Source organism: Malus sylvestris, chromosome 4, assembly GCF_916048215.2.
Source record: "Malus sylvestris chromosome 4, drMalSylv7.2, whole genome shotgun sequence".
Lineage (NCBI taxonomy): Eukaryota > Viridiplantae > Streptophyta > Magnoliopsida > Rosales > Rosaceae > Malus > Malus sylvestris.
Window position 1 is genome coordinate 30,613,148 of NC_062263.1, and position 21,175 is coordinate 30,634,322.

The window sequence follows — 21,175 nt, forward strand, 5'->3', positions numbered from 1 at the left end:
TTTAACAAAACAAGGTTCCGATTCGGTATAGTATGTGTTTGGTGCAAAGTAAATAACTTTTTGTTCTGTTTTTCAGCTTATTACTTTTGTAATCGTCAAAAGTATTCTAAAACAACTTTCTGCATTGTTTCTTAAAAAAAAAACTTAAAAATAGTATGTGTTTGGTGCAAAGTAAATAACTTTTTGTTTTGTTTTTCAGCTTATTGCTTTTGTAATGGTCAAAAGCATTCTAAAACAACTTTCTGCATTGTTTGTTAAAAAAAAAAAACTTAAAAAATAGTTATGCATGACGAAGGTGCTTGAAGATTTAGTAAGCACTAGCAACGGAGCCCATGCGATGCTGCGGGTTTTTAAACAGCATAAAACATGTAGAAAGTTATATTTACAACTCTGCTTAACTCAATCTATTTACAACTTTGCCTAACTCAAGGAATATATAAAAGTTTGTTTCTTACCGAATATATGAATTTGAATGAAATGTATCAAAGAAATATAGAGTGGAGCAAACCTTTTTGTAAGGTGGGCAGCTGGAATACCAATAGTGATGTAATTTGACGGAATCTGCCTGTAATCCACCTTGGTTGTTCTTTGTAAATTTGTTGGAAAATGTAGTAGTTGGCTTGAAAATAACAATCAAGAGCGTTGAACGAATCAAACTTGAATGATATCAAATCCAATTTTAATTATGTACCAATGGTGAACTTATATTTCATAGGCACCATGAAGCATAAAAGTTTAACCAAACAATGAAAATTCAGCTAGAAGCGTCAATGTTTAAAACGTATAAAAGTTTAGTGAAACAATCAAAACCCACTTAGAAACCTCAATGGTTGAACTCACAAACTATGTAAGTTTATATTGTATTAATTCATGCACATCATTGCACTAAAACAATTGAAAATGCTAAGAAAGGTTAGACATATATAGGATTTTGATGCTAAAAGCAGTACCTGAAGTGGGCAAAAAAGTTGGACAGTGCAGTGGACTTGAGAGCTTCTCCATGAGATATAAGACACATCATTGTGGGCAAGAAATTGGGAATTTAGTGTTATGGTTTGAGTGTATGGAAACAGTATAAATTAGAAAGAGAAGGAGGACAGCTTGAACACATATTGGAGGAGTTTTGCCGCTATCTTTTATCAAATAGGTGGTGGGCACTAAAACATTCAATTTGACATAGTCAAGCTCATTTACAGTTGTTTATCCACTGAGCAAAAGATACACTGTGGATCTAATCGGATAAATTAAAGATAATCAAATGACATAAATTAACAAAAGGTGTGGGAGAAGTAAAAAGAGGTGTGTGGATAGCAAACCAATTTTTTTTTTTTTTCATTTACTAATTTTTGTGTACGTGATCAGGGGACCACAATAAGACTGTCAAACACGCTGAAGAAAAATGGGCCAAACTGCAATTGACTACTAACTAATACTATAACACTCTTTTATGCCAGTAATCTAAGAGAGAATTTAATAAAAAGGACACAGGCAGCGGGGAATTTCGGGGAAAAAAAAAACTTGGGCTTTTGGGTCGTGGAATTAGCAAAATGGTGAACACAGGCAGCCAAGCCGGTCCCCTTCTCTCCTCTCTTCTCCTTTACCTCTCTCTCCACCACCCTCCTTTCTCTCTCTTCTTTCTCTCTCCTCATTTCATTACCCTAAATTCTCCAACTCTCACTCTCTCTATCTCTTTCTTCCCTTTCTCTAACCCTAACTCCTCCACCGCCTGTTTCTCTACCCGAATGAGACACCCACCGCATTCTTTTTTTTTTTTACTCTCCCCACCCCAATTCCCAATTCCCAATTCGTCATTCTCTCTCTGCGTCTCTCTCTATTTCTCTATTATCTCTGCTCTATACTTGGTTTGTTAGTCTCTCGGGAGGTTTTCGATTGCTTTTGATGCTGCGGCGGCTTCGGGTGGTGCACCAATTGGGTTCGATCCGCCAAGGTATTGGATCGGTCTATTGGTTGTGTTTTTGTTACATATTTAATCATTCAATTAAACACAGTTAATTTTCATCAAAATTAGCATGAATATAATAGTGCTTCCAGTTCCAGCAGAAAATAAAAGGAAAAATGACAACCCAAGACATATAAGTTTAGAACAGGGCAAACAATGGCAATCCAACAAAACCAAAGCTGTAATTAAATGAAGCATAATTCAATTTAAATTTCATAATGTATTTCTTTCATTTTTTGACCAATCAAACAAACCATCAGCGGAGAAAGATCCAACACCCAAAAAAATAAAAGTTCTATACCTTGAGCGTAAACAGCTTGCAAGGTTGCGGACAGAAAGGCCAAAATTCGAACAACTTTTGCTGAAACCAAATATGAAAGCAGATCAGAAGGGGAAACCAAATATGAAAGCAGATCAGAAGGGGAAACCAAATATGAAAGCAGATCAGAAGGGGAAACCCAAAGCACGAAAAAAAAAATCAAACACATACCTCGGTTGCAGAAAATTAACTTCCCAGCGATCCAAAAACAACCGGTGCTCAAACGGAAAACAAAATCGGTGCAAATCAGACATAAACAAACGCAAAAACCGCAAAATATTCAGACCCGATCACAACCCCAGAAATCTTGAAAAGCAAGTTTACCAGGCCGGAGAAAACACCCAAAATCCTAGGTTTAAACAGACGGAAAAGCAAAAACCGAAGAGAAAATGCGAGGATAAAGCAGAGATGAGAGAAATAGCAGAAGAATGAAGAGGCTAAACACAAAAGAAAAGGGTTGAAGCAGAGAAAATAGAGAGAGAAAGGGAAGCGAACCCAAACAAAAGGCAGAGAAGGAATGGAGCGGAAGAAAACGCTGAGGGGAAAATTTTGAAGGGCATTTTCGATATTTTACTGTTAATAAACAATGTTTTTTGTGTTGTAAATAGTGGGTTGCCCACGTGTGTATAGTAATGTGTATAGTTAAGTATCACATGTATATAGTAAAGTATCACATGTGAATAGTAAGTTTTGTAAGTTTTCGTTTAGATGGCTCTATAAATAGAGCACTTTGGTTGTTCATTAACATTAAGAAAAGAAAATGAAGAAATATAATACTCTCAATATCCCTCATTTTCTAATATCTGCAATATTTTTGTCAGTGTGATATTTTGCACCACTTCGTCCTCGCTCTTAGCAAAGGTTATTTCTCTACTTTTGTCTATTTATAACACATTATCAGCACGACTCTCTAATCATTTCTCATTTCCCTTCACCGAAACAAAAAAAAAATGTTTCCTCTAAGGTTTTTATTGTTCTTCTTCTTCCTCTGCCTCAATTGCTGGATATACCCTCGCAAAGAACTATTTGCACCATGTTTACTTCTAGTTCTCAAACGAACAGTTACTTAGATCTTTGATTTCTTATTTGGCAAAGATATTGATTACTAACTCACTGTTTATTTATGCAATCCAAGATGGTGCGTTATCATCGCCTATCTTGGACTGCATATCTAATTTTACTGCAAATTTTAAGTGGAACTGTATAATCGTCCACCCTATCTTGCATATTTAAATTTACCTGCTTTTTAATTTTATTGCAATTTTAGGTGGTGTGGAATAATCACCCACCCTGCTTTGTATATTTAAATTTTATCGCAATTTTAAGTGGTGCGGTATAGGGGTGGGCAAACGGGTAGAGAAACTGCGGGTTGGGGCAGGTAATGTAGGTTCGGGGCGGGTACAGGCCGGTTCCAAATGTTGTAGAAAATAAACGGGGCGGGGCAGGGCGGGTCCATGTCATTTACGAGGCGAGGCGGGTCCTAAACCCTAGAAAACGGGGCCCGGACCGACCTGTTTCTAATTATAATCAATGGTCAAGATTGAATGATAACCTATAATCTAATCTTAACCGTTAATTTTAACCTAGTTCCCGAGCCCCAAAATCAGGGGTGGTTTGGGAGTGAGGTGCTTAAAAAAAAACACTTATGAAAAAAAGTTGTTAGGGTTTTAGGTGTTTGGTAAACTAAAAAAAAATGGCTTATTTTGGAAGTTGTTGTGAGAATAAACTGAAATCAAAGGAAAAAGCTGAAGCTGCTATTTGCAGCTTTGGAAAACTGGCTTTTTTTCAAAGCACACGGAGCTACAGTGCTCCTTTAATGAAAAGACCCACTATCAGACTACTTTTTTTTTCCAAAAGCAATTTTACAAAAAAGTTTACCAAACACTCTACTGATTTATTTCACAGCCGCTTATTCTCACAGCACAGCAATACCAAATCAGCCCTCAGTCTCACACTCTCACTGTCACTCTCACTCCCAGTCTCCCACCACCTCTCCACCATCTGTCACTCCCTTTCCCTTGACTGCCTCGACTCCGACGACATCCCAAAGAACCCAACCCATCACCGCCGTCGCGACCACCATCACCCCATCACCGACGACATCCCAGGACCCAGAGAACCCAGGTCCCAGAACCTCGATTCTTTCATCTTCGACAACACCTGCGCCGTCGACGACACTGCTACCGTAAGTCTACTTCTCCAAAAATTGAAAAGCTAGGTCAACTGGTTGGGATTGGGTCCATTGGGATTGGGATTTCAATATGAGTAGGCAATTTTGAATTTAATTGGAATTTGGATCAATAACTGCGTTTGCAGATTTGGGTTTTCTTTTCTTCTAGTTTTTGTTAAGGTTTCGTGTTAATTGATGCTTAAACCTGCCATATCTAAACCTCTGATGTTAATTGATGCTTAAACCTGCCAAATCTAAACCTATTTCCCAAATTTTGCATTATATCTTGTGCTAATTGTTATCTGGGATGTATTGGGATGTATGTAGTTTAATCTATTGGGAGGTATGTAATTCTAATGTGGGTTTTCGTTTTGAATTGGACTGTAGTTCTTAAGCTAATTGTTATTTGGATTTCATTCTTCACGCAAGGCATTTTCTCATTCTTTTCATTTGAATGTAAATATTATACTGAAAATGATCCTTTTTATCAAATAATTAGAGTTTCTCTTATAATATATTTAGCGTCAGTAACAAATTATAAGGGAAAAGTAAAGTACTTGTAGAGAATACCCAGAGAAGGCTCCAGGAAATTGCTCAGCCATGATATCCATGGATGCACGAAATGCCACAACCTTTTCATAATTTCATACCAAACAACGATTAGGATATAGTAGGACAAAGCTTAAGCAAATTGAGGTAGACTGTGAGTTCTTGAAGTTCTGTGAAACACTAACAGATTAAACCAACCTTTGTACATGTAACATGCATATGCCAACAACCACCCTCACTATGTGTCCATCTTGTGAAAGAATCGGATGTGCGGGTAGTGAGGGATCATCCAAGAGCCCATTTTCCAAGGCTCCAAAGACTCACTTTTACAATCACTTTACTAATCCCTCAGCAGCTTGTTGATTCGAATATTAATTACTATTTGTGTTAGGATTAGGTTTATAAGAAGAAGAAAAATGCAGTTTTGTTTGATGCTAGGTTATGTTTGATGCATTTGAAATGCTATTCGTTTATCTTGAAGAGTGGTTAGTAGGTCAATTCCTTTATTCGGTTGTTGGATATATATATTTATATGCAGTTTTGAATCTGTGCAGTTTTTGAATCTGTGTAAAAATGCAGTTTTTGAATCTGTGCAGTTTTGTGCAGTTTTTTAATCTGTGCAGAACTGCAGTTTTTGCTTCTTCTATGTCGTTAGGTTGCAGTATGTGTAAATTGCAATAATCTCCTATAACCAACATAATCTGCAGCAGTGATATTCCTTTTACCAAAAGCCAACTTTATCCACAAGAATTGTTAGAGTTGAACATGTGCAGTTGTGCACCAGAAGATGGCTGCAATATATTATATATAACTAATAGCTTTAAATGTTTGTAGGACGAATATTGGGCTCCTCAAGATTTCAAGAGGCTATATTCAGAAAAGAAAATGGCAAACTTGGCAACATTTACGCTTCCAAGACTTTAAGTCCGTGAATGAATACAACTATGAAGTTTGTAGAATCCAATCACTACATAAGTTCTGTAATGAGGACTTAATCGAACAAGATCTCCTAGAGAATACATATTCGACCTTCAATGCCGCCAATATTGTCCTGCAGCAATAATGTAGGGTACATAAATTCACTAAATTTTCGGATTTGATATATGTTGTACTTCTCGTTGAAAAGCAGAACCAACTTTTGATGAAAAATCATCAAACTCGACCCACTGGCTCGAACACCACGCACGAAGCGCATGCGACCAATTCTAGCAACCACATCCTACGGAAATCCCGTCGTGGCTGTGGAAAATGGTGGCAAGCCCCACCACAGGCCCAAGGTCAACAAAACAAAGGCCCACCCAAGGAAGAAAATTTGACCCAAAAGCGCCAACCCCCTACTCCAAAGGCCCCAAACTAACATAAGTGGTTTTAATTTTCACTCCTATTCTAATTAATCTACCCATCTACAATTCTTTCCACACCCAGTTAAGGTTTGAAACCACTAAATATACCCATTTGCATGTGCTGTATTTTCTAATTAAAGTTTGAGATTATGAATATATACCACAAACTACATGCGCTTTATTTACCAATCTACATGTGCTTTATTTCCTAATTAAAGTTTGAAATTACTAAAATCTTACATTTGGTTTGTTTTCTCCTTCAACAACTAATTATCCATGCCTAACCCTAATCATTTTAATTAGTTAATCGTTTTGGGCCAATCTCAATCTCAACCCGGAAGCCCAAAACAAACGCCCGAATTCATATGAAACTCAAGTCTCGCACTTGAGGCCCAAGAACACAAAACACTTGGATTTCATACCCTTTTTATATCAAAACAATCAAGAAAAAAATTAAAAATAAATATAAAATGTAGCTTCCATTTTTGCCCCATAATCTTCATTCCATAATATTAACCCAGCAAATACACTGATCAGTCAGTTATTTACATCACGAAACCTGCAGCTACAGTGACTCCTACGTTTATTTACCCTAAAATCCTACCGCAAATCCTACTTTTATTTACTAATCAGTGATTACTCCTGCATCAAACCGAAAGATGATCCACAGATCTTTCGGAGGCAATATCGGAACCGAAACAAACGCAGCATCAAATTAGTTGGGACGATAGCACGACCAAGCAAACACCAGCGGACGAGAAACAAAACTCCGACCAGAATATATAGAAACGCCGACACAAAAGTGGACGCGCGGAACCACCGAAACCATCACCACAACGTACGTAGACCGAAAAGAATACCTTGTTGACCAACAGCTGCTCCGGGAAAACGGAAACCAGAATATACAGAGTCGACAGGGCACCCGCGAAGCAGGCACACGTCACCGCTTCCCATATCAGAAATTCGGCGGGGTGCTTGTCGGAGGCGACAGTCTGTGGGATGCCGTACAAAAGCAGATGGAGAAGCCGGAAAGGAGAGCGAGGATTCCGATGTTTGTGGTTCTGATGACGCGGGGAGGTGAAGGGGTGGCTTTCGTATTGTCATTGTTGGTCAGGGACTTGGGTGGCTGAGATTTTGGCTGAGAGAGGGAGGTGGGCGATGGCGCAGCCATGAGTGAGGATCTGAGAGAGGAGAGCTTGGCAGCGACGTAAGTGAAAATGAGCGTGCAGAGGCTGGAGAAATTTTTTATTGTGAATACGAGAAATTTTTAGTTGTGACGGGAACACGGATGGTACACCACTTGTTTTTATGCAAGTAGTGGAAAATTTTAATTTTTAAATTATTAACATTTTAACACACATAACCCATCATTTATATAGAGACACGTGATGCACCTCGTGTAACGGTCATACTGAAAAATCTATCCCAAAATACAAGTAGTACACTACTTTTAAGTGGTGGAAAATTTTATTTTTTATGTTTTTAATTTTTTTAACACACATATTTTACAATTTGTAGAATAACACGTAATATATTACCATATGTTCTGATTACACTGAAAAATCTCTCCAGCAAACAGGGATGTGGTAAAAAAATGAGATGAGGTTAATTATTACTTTCCTTTTATACCGGGAATTAGGGTTAGAAAAACAAAAAGGTGGTGCTGCTTTCAAATCGGGTCGGGTCAAATGATACCGGGTTAATTATTCATTTGTGTTTGATGATTCTTCTGGTTTATTTAATTTAATAGACATCAGTCATGAATAATAAGTTTGTAGAAATAGAAAGTTAGTGTAAAAAACACTCTTCTTATAGGGTCAGATAAGTTAATAACACGGTAAGTTAATGGAGGGGAGTGTTATCTACACATCCAACCACAATATTATCTAGCTGCTATCTAGAGATAAAACTTAAAAGAAAAATCACTCCGCCGTTGACCTTGGCCGGGGTTGGCGACAATCTCTCTTGATTTTTTCCTTCTATATATCTTTTTTGTTTGTGGTTGCTTTTTGCAGCAAAAAGAGTTTTCATGATTGTACTAGATCTGTCGCTCTGTCGATAAGAGCTTTTGTAATGACTATAACTTACAGATCAAATTTAGATCCTTAAGCAAAAGCTATTGTTCAGAGTCAATGTTGGTTTTTGTTTTTCATATGGTTTTGTGCCTGGCAAAGGATTATGAAAAGGAAACTCGACATTTATTGGAGGTGACTCATAATAATTTCCCCTTAAAAACATATAAAATTACGAAGAAGAATAGCAGATAGACGACGAGCAATAAGAAATGGGCAAGGAAGAAAAAAGTACAGAAAATATAGGCAAGGAAGAACATATAAAGACGAAGAACAACAGGATGGGCAAGGAAGAAAAAAGGTAAAGAGAATTAAAACATGGTTCTTAACTGCAAGATCTAATATCAACGGCTAGATCTAGTTGGTCCCAAGCATCCGCAGATAATTGATCCGAAGAGGACCTTGTCCCTAGCTATCTTTATCAATTTTATTCTTTTCAGTCTCGAGGTCATATATAGTATTTAAGGGCTTGTTAATTTATGTACGTTGATCATCTTCAATTCATCCGATCTGATGGCCGAAAACCAAAAAGATGTGGAAGAAGTAAAAAAGGGTGTGTGGATATCACACCACTTCAGTATTCCTGCGGTGACCAAACACAAAACCGAACCGAAACCTTGTTTTGTTAATATTTGGCCATTTACCTATATATGTATTATTAGCTGGTCTTAAATAAATTAAGGGGGTGAGTTGGAGCTATCAAATGGCAGAAGCCCTGGATTTTCGCTCTCCATATCTACTCTCTGTAACTCTTCTCCTCCTCCTTGTCGTAGCCATCTTCTTCTCTCCCTTGAACCAACGACACCATCTCTCTCTCAATTTCTCTTCTTCTCCCACCTACTCCTCCTCCTCCCCGTCTAACTTCCAACACCAAACCACCCGCAATTTCAACACCACAGCTTTGCATGCTGTTGCACCTGCACCTTCCCCATCCCCATCCCCAACATCCCAGCCACCGCTCGAGCTTCGCCGCCGCCATGCGCCATCCTCAACTTCCACCGCCTCCAAACTCAGTCAAGCTACTACCAAAGTACGTAAGCTTCCTTTTTTTTTTTACTGCTTTATTATTATTTTTTGTTTATAAAAAAATTATCTGGGTAAATTTTAATTTGTGTTTAAATCCAGAAGAAGAAGAGCAAAACGGAGAGGATTGAAGGGGAGTTGGGGATAGCAAGAGCGATTATCCGCAAAGCTATTCTCACAAAGAATGTCACCACCGACCGGAAGGAGATTTACATCCCCAGAGGAAGCGTCTACAGAAATCCATATGCCTTTCATCAGTTAAAGTCCATTTTTTATTTTATTTTTAATATCATTTTCTCTATAAATTTTTTTTTTCAATTCTATATTTTGGGTTTTATTCCTTTGTTAATCAGCATTGAGCGATTGACAACTGGGTGACATGCAATTAGCCTAATTATTTTGCAGATATAATATAATAATTCCATATAATGCCAAATGCCTTTCTTTAATTAAAAACAAGAAATTAATTACATATCAGCAATGTCCATATACTATGTATGTGTTTATTAAAATTAGGAAAATAAAATTTACAAAAAGAAATATAAAATGGTTTCCAAAAGATTTTTGTGACGACTTTCAAATGATTTTTCGTCACTAAAGAGGTTGTTCATATCTTTAGTGACTATTTGTGAATAATTATTCCCCGTCACTAAAGGTTTATTTCATTATGAGAAAAATGTGAAATAGAAAATTGGAGCAACCAAACATGGTTACCTGGATGTGAAGCTCTGGAAACAAAAAAACAGTAAAATTATTTGTGTTTAGTTTACTATATTGCTCATGAATTTTATTTTGGTTATTTATCTTTAGTTTTGTTGACATGATTAATTTGATCTTTTCACATTTTTTTGTTGACAAAGAGTTTTTAGGAGATGGAGAGTTTTGAACCTGGACGTATGTGTAAAAACTCAACACCTTATCCGCTAGTGTATTAGTTTGTTAATAGATAGTTTAGATAAGATCATTGACAAATTTTTACAATGTAACCGAGAAATGACATCAACACGAATATTTGCAAATCAACACACAAAAATGGTCATATTTATGTCTTAGCGTAACTAATCCATCAGCTAGCATATTCAGTTATGTGTTAATCTAATTCCAATGGGTGGTTTTGTTAGGCCACTGATTCTTTACAAGTTAGAAGTTAGAACCAACCAAGTCCCTTTCCAGATAATCCCTTTCCGGAGCGCTCAACGTTTTTTCTAACAAATGGCATTATTGCTTATGTTGTATTTATATGTGCTTGTGGGCTTCCTCTTGGGTGGTGCTGGTACTACATCGCATTCGAGCCTTGGCCGTATCTTCAAGATGTGTGTGATCATATGGCATCTTGCATTTGAACACAAAAATTATGTTTTTGTCTTTACCATTTTTATTTAATTAATTCCAACAAGCAAATTTTTTATATGATTTGTTTGAATGTATATAGTTTGACGCTGACACGTGCGATGTTATTGTGACGCATCTTAGGTTAATCATGCATTGTCACGTGAAAAAATTAGATGTATGTCGATACGTAATTAGTTTAAGATACTTGCATGTCAAAGTGAGATCCTACTAAATATTCATATTTTATAACCCTAATTTGAAGTGTAAGTAAATTTATGGAGAAATTAGGTTCTTCATCTCTCATTTTTCTATTTCAATGATTTATACCTTATTCCTTTTCAACTTTTGGTCAAGTGATACCACTAATTTAGAGGTCATTTGAAAGTAATTTTAAAATGACTGAAAACGCTATTAGAAAAAATGTTTATAGGTTTCAAAAACACTTAAAGTACTTTTTCATGATTCATTTGCATTCTTACTAAAGATTGGTTCCAAAAACATTTTTACAAAAAATTCTTTTACCCATTTTAAAAGCAGTTCCAAACGAGTCGTTAATATGCATTTACAAAAACTTAGTGGTGTGGTTGCTTACTAATTTAATTTGTTATTATTTTGTAATACATTAGGAGTCACATAGAGATGGTGAAGAGGTTCAAGATATGGAGTTACAGGGAAGGAGATTTACCAATGGTTCACAATGGGCCCACCACATACATCTACTCCATAGAAGGGCAGTTTATATTCGAGATGGAAAGTGGGCCAAGCCCATTTGTGGCCCAACATCCTGACGAGGCCCACGCATTCTTCCTGCCATTGAGCGTGTCCAAGATTACCGACTTCCTAATCAGGCCTCACCATGAGACATTCTTCCATCGGCTGGATCGTACTTTTACAGACTACATTTTTGTTGTAGCGGATAAATACCCCTACTGGAATAGAAGTGGTGGGGCCGATCATTTCTTCGTCTCGTGCCATGATTGGGTAAGCTACTATTCATTCATCATCAATCATTTGATTTGCTTTAATATTTATTATTATCAACGATTTGCAAGGACAAATCAACCATTTGAATTTAGATTAGTTGGTTTTCTTACTTGGACAATTTGTTAGTTTAGGTTGTTGCCAAGGAATATGGAATCTCTCCGCACTAGGAAATCCAGGTCTTTGAATTGTGTGGAAGAGAGATTGAGACTCTTAGTTTGTGTGAGGTGACCATCGAATGAGTTAATAGAGATTCAAATTCAATTTGAGTAGTTCCGATTGCTTGGTCTCTAGGCTTCAAATAGTGAGATCCAGAGAGGATCTCTTGTCCGTTTTCAAGCCAGTCAGCAAAAGAACATTCATGCACTTTGAGATAACTTGGTTGATTGTCGGTCCTAGTAACTCGTTGGTTTTGTAGCACAATTAAAGTTAGCAGGCTTTGAGCTCGATTGGCACATGATTGAATTAGCGTATCATAATTATCATGAAATAACATTGATTGTTAAATTGCATATAAAAATATATATATCGTTGCTCAACTATTATGTATTTGATTTTTCAGGCACCAATTATCTCACGCGATGACCCGAGACCCTATAAGAATCTCATTAAGGTGTTATGCAACGCAAACACCTCTGAAGGATTCAAGCCTACCAGAGACGTCTCATTGCCGGAATATAACCTAAAAGCCTTTGACCTTGGGCCGCCCCGTTTCGGAGAACCCCCAGATAAGCGTCCACTCCTTGCCTTCTTTGCTGGTGTTGCTCATGGAGACATCAGGAGCATTTTGTTTGAGCATTGGAAGGAAAAAGATGATGAAGTTCGAGTTTACGAAATGCTCCCTAAGGACCTGAACTACCACAAACTAATGGGACAAACCAAGTTCTGCTTGTGCCCAAGTGGGTCTGAAGTAGCAAGTCCTAGAGTTGTGGAGGCAATGTATGCAGGGTGTGTCCCAGTGTTGATTTCCGACTACTATGCAGTACCATTTGATGATGTTCTTGATTGGAGCAAGTTTTCGATACAAATTCCGCCCAAGAGAATATCAGAAATCAAGACAATACTGAAAGCTGTTCCATACTCAAAGTACTTGAAATTGCAGAAGAGGGTGATGCAAGTAAGAAGGCATTTTGAGCTCAACCGACCAGCTAAGCCCTACGACGTATTTCACATGGTGCTCCACTCGGTGTGGCTTAGAAGACTCAACATTCGGTTACCAGATCGGTTTTGAGCATCTCGGCATCTTGTAAAGTTTCATATCAATTTTTTTTTAGCGTGAGACAAAACTCACTATATATGATGGATTCATTACTAAGTTCAGAATCTTTTATTTTTATTTTTATGTTCTTAACTTTTTAACACACATATCCCACAATTTGTATAGTGACATGTAGTGTACCACTTTGTGTTTCAATCACACTGAAAAATCTCTCCAACGACATAAATGTGGTAAAAAAAATGAGATGGGGTAAATTATTACTTTCCTTTTATACCAGGAATTAGGGTGAAAAAAAAAAGTAGTGCTGCTTTCAAACCGGGTCATGTCATGTCAGATTATACCGGGTTAATTATTCATTCGTGTTTGATGATTCTTCTGGTTTATTCAATTTAACAGTCATCGGTCATGAATAATAGTACTATAGAAATAGAAAATTAGTGTAAAAAACACTCTTCTTATAGGGTCAAATAAGTTAATAACACGGAAAGTTAATGGGGGGTGTTATCCACACAACCAACAACACTATTATCTAGCCAGTATCTAGAGATAAAACTTAAAGGAAAAATCACTCCGTCGTTGACCTTGGCCATTAATCTTGGGTTCGGCGGCAATTTCTCTTGATTTTTTCCTTCTATATATCCTTTTTGTTTGTGGTCGCTTTTTTGTTGCGACAATAAGAGTTTTCATGATTGTACTCGATTTGTTGCTCTATTGAGAAGAGCCTTTGTGATGACTATGACTTACAGATCAAATTCAGATCCTTAAGCAACAACTATTGTTCAGAGTCAATGTTGGTTTTTGTTTTGGGGTTTCTCCATTTTAATCCTCGATAAAGATTAAAATTCAATTAAAACCTTATGTTAGATTATATATTCATTATAGTCCTTTGACTAAATTTCCATGTCATCATAAATATTAAAGTTCATTTTCTTGTTTTTAAATGTTTAATGCGTTTTTTTGGTTCCCATAACGCCCATATTAAATATTTGGTTTTATTTTGCTCCATATTTTTTGGCATTTACTATTGTTTGACTTTCTCAAACTATAAACATACCTCATCTAGACGTCCAAAAAAAGATTAGGGATACGTTACAAGAATTAAACAAGTACCTAATTCAAATTATTCATTATCACCATCCAAAGCATAGAGGAAATAAAAATACCTAAATCATATATTATACAGAATCAAATGCACTTAAACCATGTCCTAATGTGCTTAAATCATAGTATCTAGTCGAATGCACGTAAATCATAGTACCAAGTCAAATACACTTAAACCATGGTACCTACCACAATGCACCTAAACTATAGTACCTACCACAATACACCTAAATCACAGTATCTAGTCGAATGCACCTAAACATTTGTACCTTAGGTCCCATGATAAAAAAAAGGTGATGCCATTACAATATACTATATACATAGCCCTCTTAAAATCAATTTGAAATTTGAACAAGAATATAAAAAAAAATAACTACTACAAAATATCATATACATCGTAAAAACAAGCTATAATAAATGACGTCCTATGATTGTTAACAAAAAAAAAAGGTCTTCATTACAAACATTGACAAAGGGGTATGATTGGAAGAATAACAAAGAAATAAATGACAACTAATGTGGAATTATGTAGGTTGATGTTGGTCAGGGACTTAATTCAATTGTTAATCTTGCAAATGGTATTTGTCTAAACTAAATCCTTTTCAAGGATTAGTATCTAGTTTTATATTTTGTTTTTCATATGGTTTTGTACCTGGCAAAGGACTATGAAGAGGAAACTCGACGTTTGTTGGAGGTGACTCATAACAATCTTCCCTTAAAAACATATAATACGAAGAAGAATAGTAGATAGACGACGAGCAAGAAGAAATGGGCAATGAACCGCAGAAATGGGCAGGGAAGAAAAAAGTACAGAAAATATAGGCAAGGAAGAACATCAGAAAGACGAAGAACAACAGGATGGGCAAGGAAGAAAAAAGGTAAAGAGAATTAAAACATGGTTCTTAACTGCGAGATCTAATATCAACGGCTAGATTAGTTGGTCCCAAGCATCAGCAGATAATTGATCTGAAGAGGAGCTTGTCCCTAGCTTTCTTTATCAATTTTATTCTTTTCAGTCTTGAGGTCATACATAGTATTTAAGGGTTTGTTTGGAATTTCATTATTTTTCATTTTGTTCTTACCAAATTATGGGTGGTTGGATCAAAATTCCTGTGATGGTTTGAGAACAGTTTCAATATTCTTCACATTCATCTTCGGCCTTGTGTTACCCGCAAAAGTAAGTTTACTCATTAATCTATATGACAAACAAAAATGATGTGTATATATATTCATAAGGAATTTAAAAAAAAATCTCTTTATTATATTGGAGATAAATTGAATAAATTAAGAAACACAGAAATATATGAGCTAAGACGATTTGAATATTGTTTGTTCCCCTTATTTTATGATTTGATTTTGACCAATTTTGTCTCGATGAGACGCAACCCCTAGCCCTAGGAGAGCTTTATTCATTTTATTCTTTTCAGTTTTCAGCAAACGTCTTGAGGTCGTATAAATAATTAAGGGCTTGTTTGAAACTTTAATTATAGAATTTTTAATCATTTTCACAATTATTTTTTATCTGTTTGCACTTTGCATTCTTCTTATTTATGGTCATGTGATTAAAAAAATTAATAAAAATGCATGAATGAAAACAAATACACAAATGTATGAGGAGAATATAAGAGCAAAAAATAATATCATTTATCAATATGTCGAAATACTTATAAAAACTTCGAGCGCTTTCATCATACAGAACCAATTTTCAAGATTTCTTTTTCATTTTCAAACGATGCAGAATGCTCTTTGTTATTTTAAAACACTTTAACCGTTACAAAAGCAACACGCTAGCTGAAAAACAAAACAAAAGGTTATTCAATATTCCTGCGGTGACCAAACACAAAACCGAACAGAAGCCTTGTTTTGTTAATATTTGGCCATTTACCTTACCTTAAATAATACGCATATATACATATATATGTATTATTAGCTGGTCTTAGATAAATTAAGGAGGTGAGTTGGAGCTATCAAATGGCGGAAGCCCTGGATTTTCGCTCTCCATATCTACTCTCTGTAACTCTTCTCCTCCTCCTTGTCGTAGCCGTCTTCTTCTCTCCCTTGAACCAACGACACCATCTCTCTCTCAATTTATCTTCTTCTCCCACCTCCTCCTCCTCCCCGTCTAACTTCCAACACCAAACCACCCGCAATTTCAACACCACAGCTTTGCATGCTGTTGCACCTGCACCTGCACCTGCACCTTCCCCATCCCCATCCCCAACATCCCAGCCACCGCTCGAGCTTCGCCGCCGCCATGCGCCTTCCTCAACTTCCACCGCCTCCAAACTCAGTCAAGCTACTACCAAAGTACGTAAGCTTCCATTTTTTTTTACTGCTTTATTATTATTTTTTGTTTATAAAAAAATTATCTGGGTAAATTTTAATTTGTGTTTAAATCCAGAAGAAGAAGAGCAAAACGGAGAGGATTGAAGAGGAGTTGGGGATAGCAAGAGCGATTATCCGCAAAGCTATTCTCACAAAGAATGTCACCTCCGACCGGAAGGAGATTTACATCCCCAGAGGAAGTGTCTACAGAAATCCATATGCCTTTCATCAGTTAAGTCCATTTTTTATTTTATTTTTAATCTCATTTTCTCTATAAAAAAAATTCAATTCTATATTTTGGGTTTTATTCCTTTGTTAATCAGCATTGAGTGATTAACAATTGGGTAACATGCACTTAGCCTAATTATTTTGCAGATATAATATAATAATTCCATATAATGCCAAATGCTTTTCTTTAATTAAAAACAATAAATTAATTACATATTAGCAATTGTCCACATACTATGTATGTGTTTTTTAAAAGTAGGAAAATAAAATTTACAAAAAGAAATATACAATGGTTTCCAAAAAAAAATTTGTGACAACTTTCAAATGATTTTTCATCACTAAAGAGGTTGTTCATATCTTTAGAGACTATTTATGAATAATTATTCCTCGTCACTAAAGGTTTATTTCATTATGAGAAAAATGTGAAATAGAAAATTGGAGCAACCAACATGGTTACCTGGATGCGAAGCTCTAAAAAAAAACAGTAAAATTATTTGTGTTTAGTTTACTATATTGCTCATGAATTTTATTTTGGTTATTTTTCTTTAGTTTTGTTGACATGATTAATTTGATATTTTCACCTTTTTTTGGCTAACAATTTTTTTTTTCTTTTCCTAAACCCCTATTATTAGGGGGAGCAGGAGAGTTCAAAATTATTACAATAATTTAAGAGAGAGAGAGTTTCGAACCCGGACGTATGTGTAAAAACCCAACACCTTATCCACTAGTGTATTAGTTTTTAATAGATATTTTAGATAGGATCATTAACGAATTTTTACAATATAACCGTATGTCTAAGCGTAACAAATCCATCAGCTACCATATTCAGTTATGTGTTAATATAATTCCAACGGGTGGTTTTGTTAGGCCACTGATTCTTTACAAGTAAGAAGTTAGAACCAAACAAGTCCCTTTCCCGATAATCCCTTTCCGGAGCGCTCCACGTTTTTCCTAACAAATGGCATTATTGCTTATGTTGTATTTACATGTGCTTGTGGGCTTCCTCTTGGGTGGTGCTGGTACTATATCCCATTCGACCCATGTTTTTAGCCTTGGCCGTTTCTTCAAGATGTGTGTCATCATATGGCATATTACATTTGAACACAAAAATTACGTTTTTGTCTTTAACATTTTTACTTAATTAATTCCATCAAGCAAATTTTTTATATGATTTGATCAAATGTATATAATTTGACGCAATTATCTAACACGTGAAAAAATTAGAGGTATGTCGATAAGTAATTAGTTTAAGATAATTGCGTGTCAAAGTGAGATCCTACTAAATATTCATATTTTATAACCCTAATTTGAAGTGTAGGTGAATTTATGGAGAAATTAGGTTCACATCTCTCATTTTTCTATTTCATTGATTGAAACCTTGTTATTTTTCAAATTTGGTCAAGTGATGCCACTAATTTAGAGATCGTTTGGAAGTGCTTTTAAAATGACTGAAAACGCATTTAGAAAAAAATGTTTTTGGGTCTCAAAAACACTTAAAATGTTTTTCCATAATTCATTTGCATTTTTACTAAAGATTGTTCCAAAAACATTTTTACAAAAAACTCTTTCAGCCATTTTAAAAGTAGTTCGAAACGAGTCGTTAATATGAAATTACAAAAACTTAGTGGTGTGGTTGCGTACTAATTTAATTTGTTATGTTATTATTTTGGAATACATTAGGAGTCACATAGAGATGATGAAGAGGTTCAAGATATGGAGTTACAAGGAAGGAGATTTACCAATGGTCCACAATGGGCCCACCACATACATCTACTCCATAGAAGGGCAGTTTATATTCGAGATGGAAAGTGGGCCAAGCCCATTTGTGGCCCAACATCCTGATGAGGCCCACGCATTCTTCCTGCCATTGAGTGTGTCCAAGATTACCGACTTCCTATACAGGCCTCACCATGAGACATTCTTCCATCGGCTGGATCGTACTTTTACAGATTACATTTTTGTTGTAGCGGATAAATACCCCTACTGGAATAGAAGTGGTGGGGCCGATCATTTCTTTGTCTCGTGCCATGATTGGGTAAGCTACTATTCATTCATCATCAATCATTTGATTTGCTTTAATATTTATTATTATCAACGATTTGCAAGGACAAATCAACCATTTGAATTTAGATTAGTTGGTTTTCTTACTTGGACAATTTGTTAGTTTAGGTGGTTGCCAAGGAATATGGAATCTCTCCGAACTAGGAAATTCAGGTCTTTGAATTGTGTGGAAGAGAGATTGAGACTCTTAGTTTGTGTGAGATGACCGTCGAATGAGTTAATAGAGATTCAAATTCAATTTGAGTGGTTCCGATTGCTTGGTCTCTAGGCTTCGAATAGTGAGATCCAGAGAGGATCACTTGTCCGTTTTCAAGTCAGTTAGCAAAAGAACATTCATGCACTTTGAGATAACTTGGTTGATTGTTGGTCCTAGTAACTCGTTGGTTTTGTAGCACAACTAAAGTTAGCAGGCTTTGAGCTCAATTGGCACATGATTGAATTAGCGTATCATAATTATCATGAAATAACATTGATTGTTAAATTGCATATAAAAATATATATATCGTTGCTCAACTATTATGTATTTGATTTTTCAGGCACCAATTGTCTCACGCGATGACCCGAGACCCTATAAGAATCTCATTAAGGTGTTATGCAACGCAAACACCTCTGAAGGATTCAAGCCTACCAGAGACGTCTCATTGCCGGAATATAACCTAAAAGCCTTTGACCTTGGGCCGCCCCGTTTCGGAGAACCCCCAGATAAGCGTCCACTCCTTGCCTTCTTTGCTGGTGCTGCTCATGGAGACATCAGGAGCATTTTGTTTGAGCATTGGAAGGAAAAAGATGATGAAGTTCGAGTTTACGAAAAGCTCCCTAAGGACCTGAACTACCACAAACTAATGGGACAAACCAAGTTCTGCTTGTGCCCAAGTGGGTCTGAAGTAGCAAGTCCTAGAGTTGTGGAGGCAATGTATGCAGGGTGTGTCCCGGTGTTGATTTCCGACTACTATGCCGTACCATTTGATGATGTTCTTGATTGGAGCAAGTTTTCGATACAAATTCCGCCCAAGAGAATATCAGAAATCAAGACAATACTGAAAGCTGTTCCATACTCAAAGTACTTGAAATTGCAGAAGAGGGTGATGCAAGTAAGAAGGCATTTTGAGCTCAACCGACCAGCTAAGCCCTACGACGTATTTCACATGGTGCTCCACTCGGTGTGGCTTAAAAGGCTCAACATTCGGTTACCAAATCGGTTTTGAGCATCTCGGCATCTTGTAAAGTTTCTGATCAATTTTTTTTTTAGCGTGAGACAAAACTCATTATATATGCTGGATTCATTACTAAGGACAGAATCTTCAAATATATACGATATTTTATTAAACTCACTATGATGCACTCAAAAGTCGAATGCTGTAGACCATACATACGATTCCAAATTAGATTCGTCCAACCATTCCTATCCTTCTATTTTATCGTCCAATTTAGCTCTTGCTCCTGCATCTAGTAGGCAGGAGCCTCATGGTCAATGGATTTAATTGAAACACCACAACGATGATCAAAACTAATCGAGCACCGCCGTAATAACCTATGGCTAAGAAGATTTAGAATGAATACCATCCAATTTAACCAAAAATAAAATTAATGGTTTTGTAAGATTTTTCCTTTTGCCTTATAAATATGTGATGTTTAACCCTAAACCCTAGGTGTGGTTGTTTACCAACTAAATATGTGATGTTACCTTGGGTTAAAATCACTGTTCTAAAAATCCCCGCCTAGGCGCTAGGCCCCAGCCCACCGCCCCGATTAATGCCTAGGCCCCAGCCCACCGCCTAGACCACCTAGGCACCCGCCTAGCCCGCCTAGGCACCCGCCTAACCCGCCTAGACCCGCCTAGGTTGCAACTTATTTAGACAGAAAATACATAACTTTCATTTTGCATTTTGTTTTTTTCCAATAAATTGTAAGAGACTTGTTGCATACTTGAATGAACAAACATTATATCCTTATTTCACATGTTTTCATTATGTTCCAATACTTCATGATATATATGCATTGTATTTTGTAGTTTATGATGAAATTATATATATTTCAAGTAGAAGCAGATACTTATTTACATAAAATATGATAGATTTACTTAAATCCGCCTAACCGCTTAGGCGCTAGGCCTCAACCCGCCGCCCGACTAGCGCCTAACGATTTTTAGAACCTTGGTTAAAATAGGAGTCACATAGAGGAAATTTACCATTGACCCACAATTGTCCCACTGTCCCACCACCACCATCTACTCCATAAATTGGCAGTTTATATTTGAGATGCAATGCAGCATCCTGATGAGGGCCATGCATGCATTCTTCTTGCGTTGAGCGTGTCCAACATCACTGACTTCCAGCAAAAATCTCACCGCCAGACCTTTTTTTCATCGACCGGATGGAATCTTCACTGACCAGTTTGTAGCAAACAAATAACCTTATTGGAATGGGAGCGGTGGAGTCGATCATTTTTTCGTCTCACCGAATGAAACTTGAGTGGGGCCACTTGAAATATGT

The 21,175-nt window shown here is 36.5% G+C and overlaps 2 protein-coding genes across 10 annotated transcripts; one reads left to right on the plus strand and one right to left on the minus strand.

Annotated features, from left to right (window-relative positions):
* Nucleotides 1-307: 307 nt before the first annotated feature.
* LOC126618331 (uncharacterized) lies at nucleotides 308-2,765 on the minus strand. The gene is made up of 5 exons (XM_050286361.1): nucleotides 2,451-2,765; nucleotides 2,262-2,321; nucleotides 951-993; nucleotides 509-619; nucleotides 308-340 (listed from the first exon to the last, which is right to left on the minus strand). The coding sequence occupies exons 1-5, from the start codon at nucleotides 2,531-2,533 to the stop codon at nucleotides 308-310; spliced, it is 330 nt and encodes a 109-aa protein (XP_050142318.1). The 5' UTR covers nucleotides 2,534-2,765.
* Nucleotides 2,766-9,065: 6,300 nt separating this feature from the next.
* Nucleotides 9,066-20,014, plus strand: LOC126618391 (probable glycosyltransferase At5g20260). Of its 9 annotated transcripts, none has more exons than XM_050286434.1 (5): nucleotides 9,070-9,250; nucleotides 16,175-16,376; nucleotides 16,471-16,625; nucleotides 18,303-18,657; nucleotides 19,220-20,014. In XM_050286434.1, exons 1-5 carry the CDS (start codon nucleotides 9,117-9,119, stop codon nucleotides 19,886-19,888), a joined length of 1,515 nt encoding a protein of 504 aa, XP_050142391.1. In that variant the 5' UTR covers nucleotides 9,070-9,116; the 3' UTR covers nucleotides 19,889-20,014. The 9 variants fall into 9 exon arrangements, with proteins under 9 accessions (XP_050142395.1, XP_050142391.1, XP_050142397.1 ...); XM_050286437.1 differs by having other exon boundaries at nucleotides 9,071-9,330; nucleotides 16,258-16,376; XM_050286441.1 differs by having other exon boundaries at nucleotides 9,071-9,330; nucleotides 16,264-16,376.
* The last annotated feature ends 1,161 nt before the right edge of the window (nucleotides 20,015-21,175 follow it).